Genomic DNA, 11,635 nt, shown 5'->3' on the forward strand with positions numbered 1-11,635 from the left:
GGGAACTGAATGGTTTAGGAAATAAAGGATGCCAAATGAAATGGAAATGGCCCTGGGAACATAAAATCTATTCTTTAAACAACAACAACAAACCACCCATACCATAACCAGTCCAAAAAGCCAATCACACAAATGATAATGCTTTTTGTGGGAATCCACCACCTCAACGTGTATTGATAAAGATGTACTGCAGAGTTAAGTGGGATGGGTGATGGCTTCTCTGGAATGTAGCCCAGAAAGTAGGGTTGGTCAGATCAGTCTGTTTCTGGCCCATACGCTGCCACATGTACTCATTCACCATTTTGTTCTGACTCGTTTTGCATTGCAGTACCCACTGCCAAGGACAAATGATGGCCTAAGAAAGGTGGAAGCCAATATGGGATTCAAGAGCAGCCTGGAGCTGAGGCAAGGCTAGTTCAGAAAAATGTACAAAGCCTAGGGAGCTGGTTCAGGACCACGGTTAGCCGAGAAGACAAATTGTCTTAGCAACCAACAGAGTTTTATAGCCTGGACTAGGTATTCAAGATGAAAGCCTTGTCCCATGAACAGAGTATCTGGCCAGTTAAAGGATTGGTACATTTTCCCTGTACCTGTTGGCTTCTTCTAGGCCAAATTATTTAAACTATGTGGGACTTCTATGGGGAAAGTGTCACAGGTTTCCTGCAAGGCGTCATGGTCCATTGACTGAGACTGTGGTGATAGAGGATTCTCTTCATGGGGCAAGATTTGGGTTCTGGTGCCAGCAGAGGCACATGGGAAGGAGCAGGAAGCAAAACCTTCTGCTCTGCCTCAGGGCTGCTATATCTGAGGATTACTGATCTGGCAGCATGATACATTTCAATCTGCATTTTAAATGGAAACCATTATTTAAACAGCCCCATCATGACATATGGCTAACCTTCAGCAGGGGCAAAACTAGACTTTAGTTCACCCTGGTCAAAAACCCAGTTTGGCACATTCCTTTTGCATTTGCATACACACACACAGAATCTGGGAGTCTCAATGGCTCCCCTCTGGAGGCTTCACCCAGGGCAACAAAAACCTGGCTAGCCCCCACCGCACCCCATAGCTACAGCTCTGCCTTCAGTCAGATGAGTTGGTCATTACACTAAACACAGATACAAGTTGTCTCTACACATGTACAAGTGTTTATATGATAGATTGTACCATGTGCACATAACACGTGAAGACCTCTGGAGTCAGAAATGAACCTGCAAAGGCATATGTCATCTGAGGCATCCAATAAAAACACTTGTCATTGGAAATTAATAGAGGAACTTTATTGGGGAAGGGTGTAAAATGGATTATATGGGAACACATACACTTATAGGGATAGGGACAGAAGTATGCAGTGCCTATTCTGTTCACAGAGGCAATAGAATGGAATGTCTGGAAAGGGAAAAGTGTAGAATGTGGGGAAAGATCAAAAGGAAAGAAGCAGTTGGTGGCAGTTGGAGCAGCAGCAGCAGCAGCTTGGGAGAGGACCAAGGAAGCATAAGAAGGAAGAACAATAGAGGGAAGACTTCAAAGAGAGAGGTCAAAAGGGAGCCAGAACATCAAAACCGGTAGGTTGGATGGAAAAGACTGTGAATTAGACTTCTCCAGCTTTCAGCAGGAAACTGAAACCATTTTCTGTGGTTTGTGGTTGGGTGGGTTCCTTTTTGTTCTATATATTCACTGTATAATGAATTTGTTGGGTTCCCTATTCATATACAGGCTCCCTTTCTGCATCCATCTTGGAATGGAAGGAGCCTGATGGAGTTGGTCTTTCAGCAGAGCAGATTATTACTGATGCAATAGAGAAATGTTTTGGGGAAGCACTTACACACAGAGGGAGGAACCCCTTATGCCAAAGGTGGCTTCCTTATTCTGGAGTAGTGGTTTTCAGGATGTGTTCTGGAGAACTGTAGGATCCCTTTAAAGGTTTTTGGAGGTTCTTTCATGCAGAGCCAATTATGATGGGTCAGCTGCTCTGAAATGCAGCTCATCTACTACATCAAACATACATTTAAATGCACATCTCCATTTGTGAATGGTGCATCACAGTGCTGGTTCGAGCTGCTGACAATTATGTGAAGCCCACCATGCTGGTTTTCCATGACTCCAGACGGCATGCCAAAGCTCTGTGGCAAATGAGTTGGACAGTTCCTTGACAAGTGTACAAAATGGGGGGGGGGAGTTTGGCAACCAGAGGACATCTGTATTGCATAGTCAAGGGAGCCATAAACCAAATATGGGAGCCAGTGTGGTGTAGTGCCTAGAGCACTGGAGTAAAGCCCACGAGACCTGAGTTCTAATCCCTACTCTGCCAAAGGGGCTCCCTGGGTGACCTCGGACCCATTTTCTTCTCCCAGCCCACCCTACCTGACGGGGTTATTGACAATTGTGATGATAGCACAGGGAGGGGGGAACTGTGAGCATCTTCTCAGGTTTCTTGCAGGGAAGGCTAGATTTAAATAAATGAATAGTAAACTAATACATGGATAGATATAATAGAACAAAACAGATGTGCAGCATGCCAGTTCCCACTGATCGTTTCTCTTTCCTCACTAGGAAGAAAAGAGGGAGAGATGTTGTTCCTCCCCTGGCTTATGCTCTGGGGCCTCATCCATCTTACCAAAGCTGGCCCAGTTTCAGCAAGAAATGTGAGTAGAGAGTGGTTCCTGCCTGATTTAGTGGCATGGTTCAGGCAGATGCATTTCAATTTTAAAACAAACAAACAGAAAATTCATTTCTAAGATATTTCAGCCTCTTCCCAAAGAGTGATGCTTCCCTTACCCAGCTTTGGGAAGCTGACTTGGGATGGTGTGTGTGTGTGTGTGTGTCAATTTTTGGCCTTGCACAGGGCAGCACTTTACCAAGGTCTTACACCTCCCTGCACCTGGTAACTGAATCACCTTTGTCTCTGCGAAGGAAGGAAAGAGAATCACCTTGTATTGGAAGTTTGAATGTTGGTGAGCTCACAAATGTGACAGTAGTCAGGGCATTGCCTATATTTTGATGCCCAATGTTTTTGAAACTTGTGGTGGTCGTGGTGATGATTGAAGTAAGTCCCCATTAGGGAGTGTCAGGGGCAGGACTTTGGGGTGGGGGACTCAGACTTGGTCCTAAGCCCATTCAGTTCAGCCACATTACTGGACCACCGGGCATAGAACCTTATTTTAAAGATTTTATTTCCCTCTCCCAGGTTTAAGCAGAGCAGCAGTTCCACTACTGAACAGGGCTTGGATCTCTTCTAACTTAACACCAGTTTAACTTACTCCAGGCTTGCTTTATGCCAGCTTCTTGTGCATGGGATTGCTCTATTAATTGTAAAAAACCTCTAATGGGTTTCCATAAGATATAAAACTCACATTAAATTTATTGACAAAAGTCAGAAGTTAAAAGCAAGTTGGCTTGAAATCAACAGTAACCTTTGCATATCTGGGCTGGCTTGTTGAAAACAGAGAAGGGAAGACGCCTGCCAGTAGGTACTGCCACATTGAAAGTTCAGTTCCTTAAACCTATTGTGACTTCTATCCATAGGAAGAATCCCTTCTTCCTTCAGCTAACAAGACTGTGCTTGGAAGAGGCATGCATCTCAAAGAAGGCGATCTCAACATCACAACCATCCTCTCCACGACATTTTTGAATGTTCCACATCAGATCCAGTCTAACTATATCATGGACTTCCTAATGTGTGTGCTGGGAGACCGTATATTTGCACGTTTCATGGTCTCCATCTTTGTGTTTGGGCTTTTGGGAAATGTTGCCATTTTCTCTTATCTCCTTTTCTATATCAAGAGGAATTCCTGGAATGCCTACATCTGGAACTTCGCCATCGCCAACTGTGGCATCTTTCTATTTTTGTGCAGTTCCTTTCTGCTGGCTTTCATTAATTATATTTTCCATTCCTGTGACGCCTTTGAGAAATTGTTCCTCTCTCTGGCCTACTTGCTTTTATACACCCAGTGTAGCTGCATGCATTTCATTGCGGGCATTGGTGTTGACTGGGTCCTCCTTCTCCTCTCTCCAAGCTGGCACAGAAGCCACCAACCAAACCTGTCTTCTCTTATATCGGCTGTCACCTCTATCATCCTGTGGCCCTTGCTGTGCCAACTGCTGTTCTTCTTCAGCCTGGGGTTCGACACGCAAACCGTTGTCATCCTCTCCTTGATCCTTTTCCTCCCTCTGGTGTCCATCTCCTTTCAGACCTTGATCGTCAACACGTGGTACAACTTGGGCCAGCAAAAGAAAATGCGTACGGAGAGAATGCTTGAGATGCTTGGATCCATCGTCACCCTGGTGCCTCTCCATCTCTTCTTCACCCAGAACTCTGACTGCGCAATCATCTCATTGTTTTTCATGCTGTATGTTTTGTTTTTGTGTTTTGCAAGGATGAGCTAAGAAGGGTTGAAGTTGGCTTGTAGTACCAAACCTACATCAAGATGAATAAAGCTTGCACACTTTTGTTTTTAAAATATGGCTGTTTGTCCCATACCTTTTTATTTAGAATATTTTCTTTCCAAAAGACAAAAAAGGAGATTCCTAAATCTTTAAATGGATAAGCATCCTATATTCATCACTAAGGCAGAGTAATTCTAAAGCTTCAGGGCTGAGAGCCAAAGGTGGTTTTTCAAGGCTCTCCCATTGGCCCTGAACTCTCTGCAGGGGATCCTCAGACCCAGAGGCCAAATGTGGCCCTCCAAGCCTCTCTCTCTGCCCCTTGGGAATCCCCTCAATCCATACATCCTCCTGAGTCTCTCATCTTACTGCCCCTCTTTTGCAACCCTCTTGAGTTTTTACTTGGCTGAAATGTGTCCTTGTCCTAGAATCATAGAATTATAGAGTTGGAAGGTACCAAAAGGGTCTTCCAGTACAATACCTTGTAATGCAGGAATAGTGATGATGTCTCTTGCTTGCCACGATAAGTGGGTGGTGGTGTGTGTGTATGTACACATCCTTGATCTGAGTCAAAAGGCTGAAAAGTATAAGCTGCCATTTCCTGTTCAGAGGCATTATTGCTTCTGGCCATGGAGGCAGAACAAAAGAGGGGTGGCAGTCACTGAACAAAAGACAGCTGATCTCAAGTGCCATTGCCCACTGCATGCTGAGTTTATCTGCAGACATCCAGCAGTGGAGTGACCATGGTGGACACCATGCATAGCACTGGTTGATCAGATGTGCTGTGCTGGAATTTGTCTTCTAATTTCATGACAGTCATTTCCCTGCCACCCTGTGAAATGAACTTCAAGTTTCTTGCCTCATTCTCTGGGCACTTGAGAATTTCTTTGGTGAGTGTGGGTTTCTGAGATTACTTTAGCAGTTACAAGGTGGCCAAGGGTGGCATATGTGTTCTCGTTTCCAGAAAACATTTCTGCAGCACTTTGCAGCCTCCCTAGCTGCCCAGCACTGCCTCAACTGTAAAGCTCCATGGGAGGAACAAACCTATTGATGGTTTCCTTTAGGCTTTAACTGAAGTGTGGGCACCTAGGAAGGCCACAGTGATGAGACAATATGGAGAAAGAAAGTCCTCAGAATTAAAGGTGACTGCAACAATAGCCCTGCAACAATAATTACAATAACCCCACCCTTGAGGATTTCACAAAACATTTTCTTTCTACTTGTATAATTTTCAAATGGCATTTCTTTTCTTATGAATTAACGAAGGCTTTTTTTAAAAACGTGGGAATTGTTTTTGGCACAATGCCAGTGATCAGAATGTAGAAGCATTTATTTATTTTTTGGTAGGTCCCAGTAGGGAAACAAAAGGATTGAGTGATGATTGCCCTCCTGTTCCTCTCAAAATAGAAGACTTTTAAAAAATTAGTATTCCAATTAAACACTCAAAGTGGCTTAGCACGCTCAGCACAATGTGCTCACACCAGCTGGCATGGATTGGTTGGGAACAGAGGAATGGTGGGAGGAGCCTGTGACGTTTGTACGGAGCCCCCGGTCGTCTCACGGGCTATTGACCCATACACCACTAATCCGCTGCCACCAACCAGGTCCTCCCTGGTAAAATCACTTCAGTCTTAGTCAGCTTTTCAATTAATAAAGAAGAGTGTATTTTATTTCAGACATAAAACAAAACTTTTACAGCATTCCAAACGGTGTTCCTCTTTACTTTTTTAATCTTATGTTCCTCTCTCTATCTCTGCTACCTCCCCACACTCAAGGACCTATTACGAACTGCCTTTCCCAACCAGCCAACCCATGAAACCCAACCAACTGCCCACCAACAACTCCCAACGAACTCCCCCCAGAACTCCTCTCAGAACTAGTTTTATAGACCCGCTGACTCCACCCCCCCGGGGTCCTGTCTGTGCAACCTATTTAACTATTTCCCCTCCAGCACTCTCTCATATATGTTAACGTCACAGAGCCATCTGAGGAAACACAAAGATAGAAGTCCACAATCTGAGGCAGAAGCTGAAGGAGATGAGTGTCAGGAGGGAAGCCAAGAGGCAGAGATGAGTCATGCTTGTGATGAGTCACGGATGCCCCCCCTCTCTGTGACAAGCTCCCCTCCCCTCTTGTCTCCCAGAACCAGAAGAGGCATGAAAAGAGCAGAGAAGCGGCAGGCAGCACCTAGGTCAAGTCTCAGATTGCTTGGGGAAAGCCCTGAAGAAGAGCACACTTAGAAGCTTGTTAGGAGGTGGGGACTTTCTTGGCAACTGATTCATGGGGTAACAACTACCAAGGATGGACTGCTGTGCTCATTAGACCTGACGCTCAGCCGATTTTGTGTAATTAGTAATTAATTTACTAATAAAGAATTAACACCAACTTTGAACAGCAAGGTTTGCTGCGGGCTTGTGCTTTGACACCTGCAATCACTTCTGTTGGAATTCTCACAACTCTCCTAGAATTTGCAGAACCCTCCATGAGATTTCCACACACACCCACACACCAGTTCCTTCAGATGTTTTGGCTAAGCTTGGACCTCCAAATTAACTTTGACGTTTTGCTTTAAATATATCAGAAAAGAAGAAGCTGAGAGACATGGCCTACTTTAAATACTTTGAATTCAAAACAAGAACTCTGTTCCTGTTCTTTCCCTTCATATCTCCCCCCCCCCAAATAATAAAAAATAAAGAGACCATTTCTTGAAGGAAAAACAGAAAGGGAATGCAAAAAAGAAATAAAAAATGCAACCTTACACTCCCCCCCCCCAGCATCAAGTGGGCCAATATCAAAAATATCAAAAGCTAGCATGAGGTAATGAAGTCATCTCTATTCATAGATCAGCTCACAAAGCACCTTTGAAAGCTTTTCTTTTTAAAAAGTTCTCATTATTCTGGAGCCTTTACTAAATTCTCTAACCCCTCGCTCTTCTACTCAGCCATCCTTCCTTCCTCCCGCATACTTTCTCATTACTTCTCAATGCCCTCCCCCCATCTTCAGGGGAAAGACCTCTGCGGTAAACACATAACACCAGTGAGTTTTTCAGAAAATCTCCACTTTTACAGTAGGGGCGAGGGAGGAATTTGTTCGGTCCCTTTTGACTTATTTCACCTGCAATCCGACACACTCAAACTTGCTTCTGAATCAGAAGGCAATGCCCAGTCATATTGCAAAAAGAGGCGGATTTAGGGGAGCTCAACCGGTTTGGTCAAACACAGAGCACAGTCTCGAGGGCGCTGCATGGGGTGTCACAACGTTGATGTGAATGGAAGGCGAGAAGCTTGGGGGAACCAAACTTTGGCATCACACAGAGTGCTGTTGAAATTTGAGACCCCAAAGGTCTGCCACTGCTGCATACTGCTATGAATTCTGCAAGGCAGTTTCAGTGTGCAAAAAAGGTAAAGGTACCCCTGACCGTTAGGTCCAGTTGCGGACGACTCTGGGGTTGTGGCGCTCATCTCGTTCTATAGGCTGAGGGAGCTGGCGTTTGTCCGCAGACAGTTTTTCCAGGTCATGTGGCCAGCATAGCTAAGCTGCTTCTGGCGAACTAGAGCAGCGCACAGAAAAGCCGTTTACCTTCCCACCGGAGTGGTACCTATTTATCTACTTGCACTTTGACGTGCTTTCGAACGGCTAGGTTGGCAGGAGCAGGGACCGAGCAACGGGAGCTCACCCCGTCGCGGGGATTCAAACTGCCAACCTTCTGATTGGCAAGCCCTAGGCTCTGTGGTTTAGACCACAGCGCCACCCACATCCTGCACTGAACTACAATTCCCATCTGCCCCAACAAGCATGGCTGGGGATGAATTGAGTTGTTTAGCAAAATCTGGATTGACAAAAGTTCCCCAGACCTGATGGACTGGCAGTATTTTCCTCATTTATTTATTTAGGTGAGAAATGAGCCTGCTTCCCTCTACCCTTCAGTGATTTATTTGCCTTCCTGTCCCCCCCCTGAAAAAAATCCAGTGGAAGCCCATCGTGTCATCGCCTCCCATTTGGTTGGGGGTTTCCCATATTATCCTGCTGGGGAGGGAAAGAGCAGAGTTATGGTGGCTACACCACCAGCGCAACGTTAAGTCTGCATTCCAGGAAACCACCGCCTACAGAGCTTAGTCATCTTTTTCACTGAATCAGCTGCTTTAATAGGTTTCCAGAGCACTGTGTCCTCCGCTCGCCCTGATCCATTCCCCCCTACTCCTTTTCCATTAGCAGAAGGATTTGTCATATTTTAAGGAAGAGTCAAGGGGAGAAAAATTACCCCAAAGACACTTCACAATTGATTAGGCTTCCAAATTGACTCCCCTGTGCTTGTTCCTAAATTTAGTTTGAGACAGTGATTTGCCATAAATTGTCATGTTGGTGAGAAAGCCTTGCAAGAGGCAGGTGCTGGCAGTGCCAGATTTTGGCATCAAGTGAGGGAGCGATGCTCAGCAACCTTGCACATTGCTTTGTGTGCCAGCTCAAGGGATAATTTATGGCCATGGCAGTCTCCACACCTGCAAAATGAAGAAGCAGCTGTGTCCATTCCTTTCCAAATTTGCTTTTGGGGGAAAAATAACAAGGTGCGCCTACAGGATCAGGATATAAGCTTTCACCAGAACAGCAAATTTTCAGAAAGCTTTCACTACCTCTCCTACAGGAGGCAGACGGCTGTTTTTAGAGGTGATAATGGTGGGCAGAACACATTAGATGTCGTTTATTATAAAATTGTTGTCTCACCTTTTCCCCAAGATACCATCCATGGCTCTTCCTGGCACCTTCCAAGTTATCTTGGAAGTATGTTTCCGAGCACAATTCTAAGTGTTGGTGTTGACCTTTAAAGCCCTAAACAGCCCCAGCCCAGTATACCTGAAGAAGCGTCTCCACCCCCATCGTCCAGCCGGGAGACTGAGGTCCAGCTCCAAGGGCCTTCTGGTGGTTCCCTCACTGTGAGAAGCAAGGTTACAGGGAATCAGGCAGAAGAGGGCCTTCTCGGTGGGGGCGCCCGCACTGTGGAACACCCTCCCACCAGATGCCAAGGAAATTAACAACTATCTGATTTTTAGAAGACACCTGAAGGCAGCCCTGTTTAGGGAAGTTTTTAATGTTTTGTGTTTTATTGCTTTTTTATTATTATTATTATTATTATTATTATTATTATTATTATTATTATTAATGTTCTGTTGGGAGCCACCCAGGGTGGCTGGGGAAACCCAGCCAGATGGGCTGGGTATGCATGAATTATTATTATTATTATTATTATTATTATTATTATTATTATTATTATCATCTTCAAAGCAACCCACAGGGTATAGATTATTGATGAGAGATAAACACAAGGTTGCCCAATGAGCTTCATGATTGAGCAGGGATGTAGACCCTGGTCTCTATGGTCCTAGTCGGACATGCTAACCACTACACCATGATGGATCTGTGATCGCATTGCTTGTTGATGTTTTCATAAAAGATCATTCCCATGTAGAGTTCACCGCCTCTCACTTACCACAGCACTGCACATTTCTCTGGCCTCTGCATTGCAAAATGTCTCCCTTTGCAGACCATGAAAATGTGGGTCCCACGTTGGCTGTTTTTCTGAGGGGAAATTTGGGGATGTGAAAATGTGAAAACTATTGATGCAACTTTCCCCACAAAATGTGACAGAATAAAGCACTGAGTGGCAGCCAGGTTTGGAATAAGCAACATTCTTTCATTAATGCCCAGTGTACCAAGAGGAAAACTTTACACCAGCTTAATTACACCAACTTAGCTTCTTGTGTATAAGTTGGCTGCTTAGTTGGCCTTAGAGAAGACAGTTGTTCTCCCTCTCAGCTCATATGCTATGGATGGGGATAATGCTAGCACTCACAGACAGCATGCTATAGTGGTTAGAGGGCTGGCCTAGGACTGTGCAGACCACAGTTCAAATCCCCAAGTAGCCATGAAGTTTCATGTGAAGAGCCTAGCCTAATTCAACCTAATCTACCCCACCAGGTTGTTGCAAGAAAAAATTGAGGGATGAATTCACAGGGAGAAGGACATAACTAAAATATCAAAGATGAATAACATTGCTCCACCTTACAGGGCCATTAAAAGTTATACAGAATTCATTCAAGAGGGTTGCATACTCGCAACCTATTATAAATGCTAATTATATTTACTAATCTAAAGAAATATCTGACAAGTGTTTTGAGGTTAAGAATAAAAGGAGTTAGGGGAAAAAATACCCTGTTTTGTTTCCAAAAGAAGGTGTTATTTTGCCTGTTTCATTTATGTGTAAGGAAAAGTCAATACTCTTTTTGTTTTGTTTTTGTTTTCAAGGTGTGGCAGGATATAATTTAGCAGAGAAAAAACAGAATATTTTTCTGCTTCTTTATATTTCTTTTCTGAAGCTCTTCCTGTGGTGGTAGACACAGAATCTGCAGGGGGTTCTAATAGATTTCCATTTCAGAAAGACCTTTGATTACAGTTTTGTTCCCAGAAATATTGGCTGGGGCATGGAGGATGCTATGGGCAGTGAAGGCACTTCCTAAGGAGCACACTGAATCCTGTCCAGTGACAGAGATTAAAGCAAGAATAGCTTTATTATATACTGAAATGAGAATTACCGGATCTCAAGGTATGGCTGCAGAGTGATAAGCGCCCTTCTCATATTATTCCCAGGGGGAAGTGAAATCTCAGGGCAAGAAGGTAAAACTATGCTGTAAAATATAGCCTGAGCTGCAGACTTTAGCAAATGGCAGTGTTTCTCTTGATAGCATGAACAGGTTCACCAGCTCTTCTTAAAAGCACAGGAACAGGCTAGGTCCTTGTGTGTTGGCAATTTGGCAATCTTACCTATGTGGCATGCATTCACAGTAAGGATTATGTTTAGCACTGCAGACTCTCCAAGTTTCCCTATTTACCAGGGATAGTCCCAGATTTAAGGAAGCTGTTTGATCCCAGAATGTCCCTCTTTTCCTTAGGGTGTCCCTATTTCCATCAGAGAAATGTTGGAGGGTATGATGCTATCCAACTCCCAAGCCATCTTAAGACAGCCTTGTACAGGGAAGATTTTTTATGTTTAATGCATTGGTAGGCAAACTAAGGCCTGGGGGCTGGATCTAACCCAATCGCCTTCTAAATCCGGCCTGTGGAAGGTCCAGGAATCAGCGTGTTTTTACATGAGTAGAATGTGTCCTTTTATTTCAAATGCATCTCTGGGTTATTTGTGGGGCATAGGAATTCATTCATTCATTCATTCATTTTCAAAATATAGTCCGGCCCCTCGCAA

General features: G+C 44.4%; 1 protein-coding gene across 2 annotated transcripts; it reads left to right on the forward strand.

The window, feature by feature from the left end:
- Positions 1 to 1,446: 1,446 nt before the first annotated feature.
- LOC128417050 (mas-related G-protein coupled receptor member A2-like) lies at positions 1,447 to 4,464 on the forward strand. Of its 2 annotated transcripts, none has more exons than XM_053395237.1 (3): positions 1,447 to 1,649; positions 2,554 to 2,645; positions 3,526 to 4,464. In XM_053395237.1, the coding sequence occupies exons 2-3, from the start codon at positions 2,571 to 2,573 to the stop codon at positions 4,384 to 4,386; spliced, it is 936 nt and encodes a 311-aa protein (XP_053251212.1). In that variant the 5' UTR covers positions 1,447 to 1,649; positions 2,554 to 2,570; the 3' UTR covers positions 4,387 to 4,464. The 2 variants fall into 2 exon arrangements, with proteins under 2 accessions (XP_053251212.1, XP_053251213.1); XM_053395238.1 differs by having other exon boundaries at positions 2,558 to 2,645.
- The last annotated feature ends 7,171 nt before the right edge of the window (positions 4,465 to 11,635 follow it).

The sequence above is a fragment of the Podarcis raffonei genome, chromosome 7 (assembly GCF_027172205.1).
Source record: "Podarcis raffonei isolate rPodRaf1 chromosome 7, rPodRaf1.pri, whole genome shotgun sequence".
Classification (NCBI taxonomy): domain Eukaryota; kingdom Metazoa; phylum Chordata; class Lepidosauria; order Squamata; family Lacertidae; genus Podarcis; species Podarcis raffonei.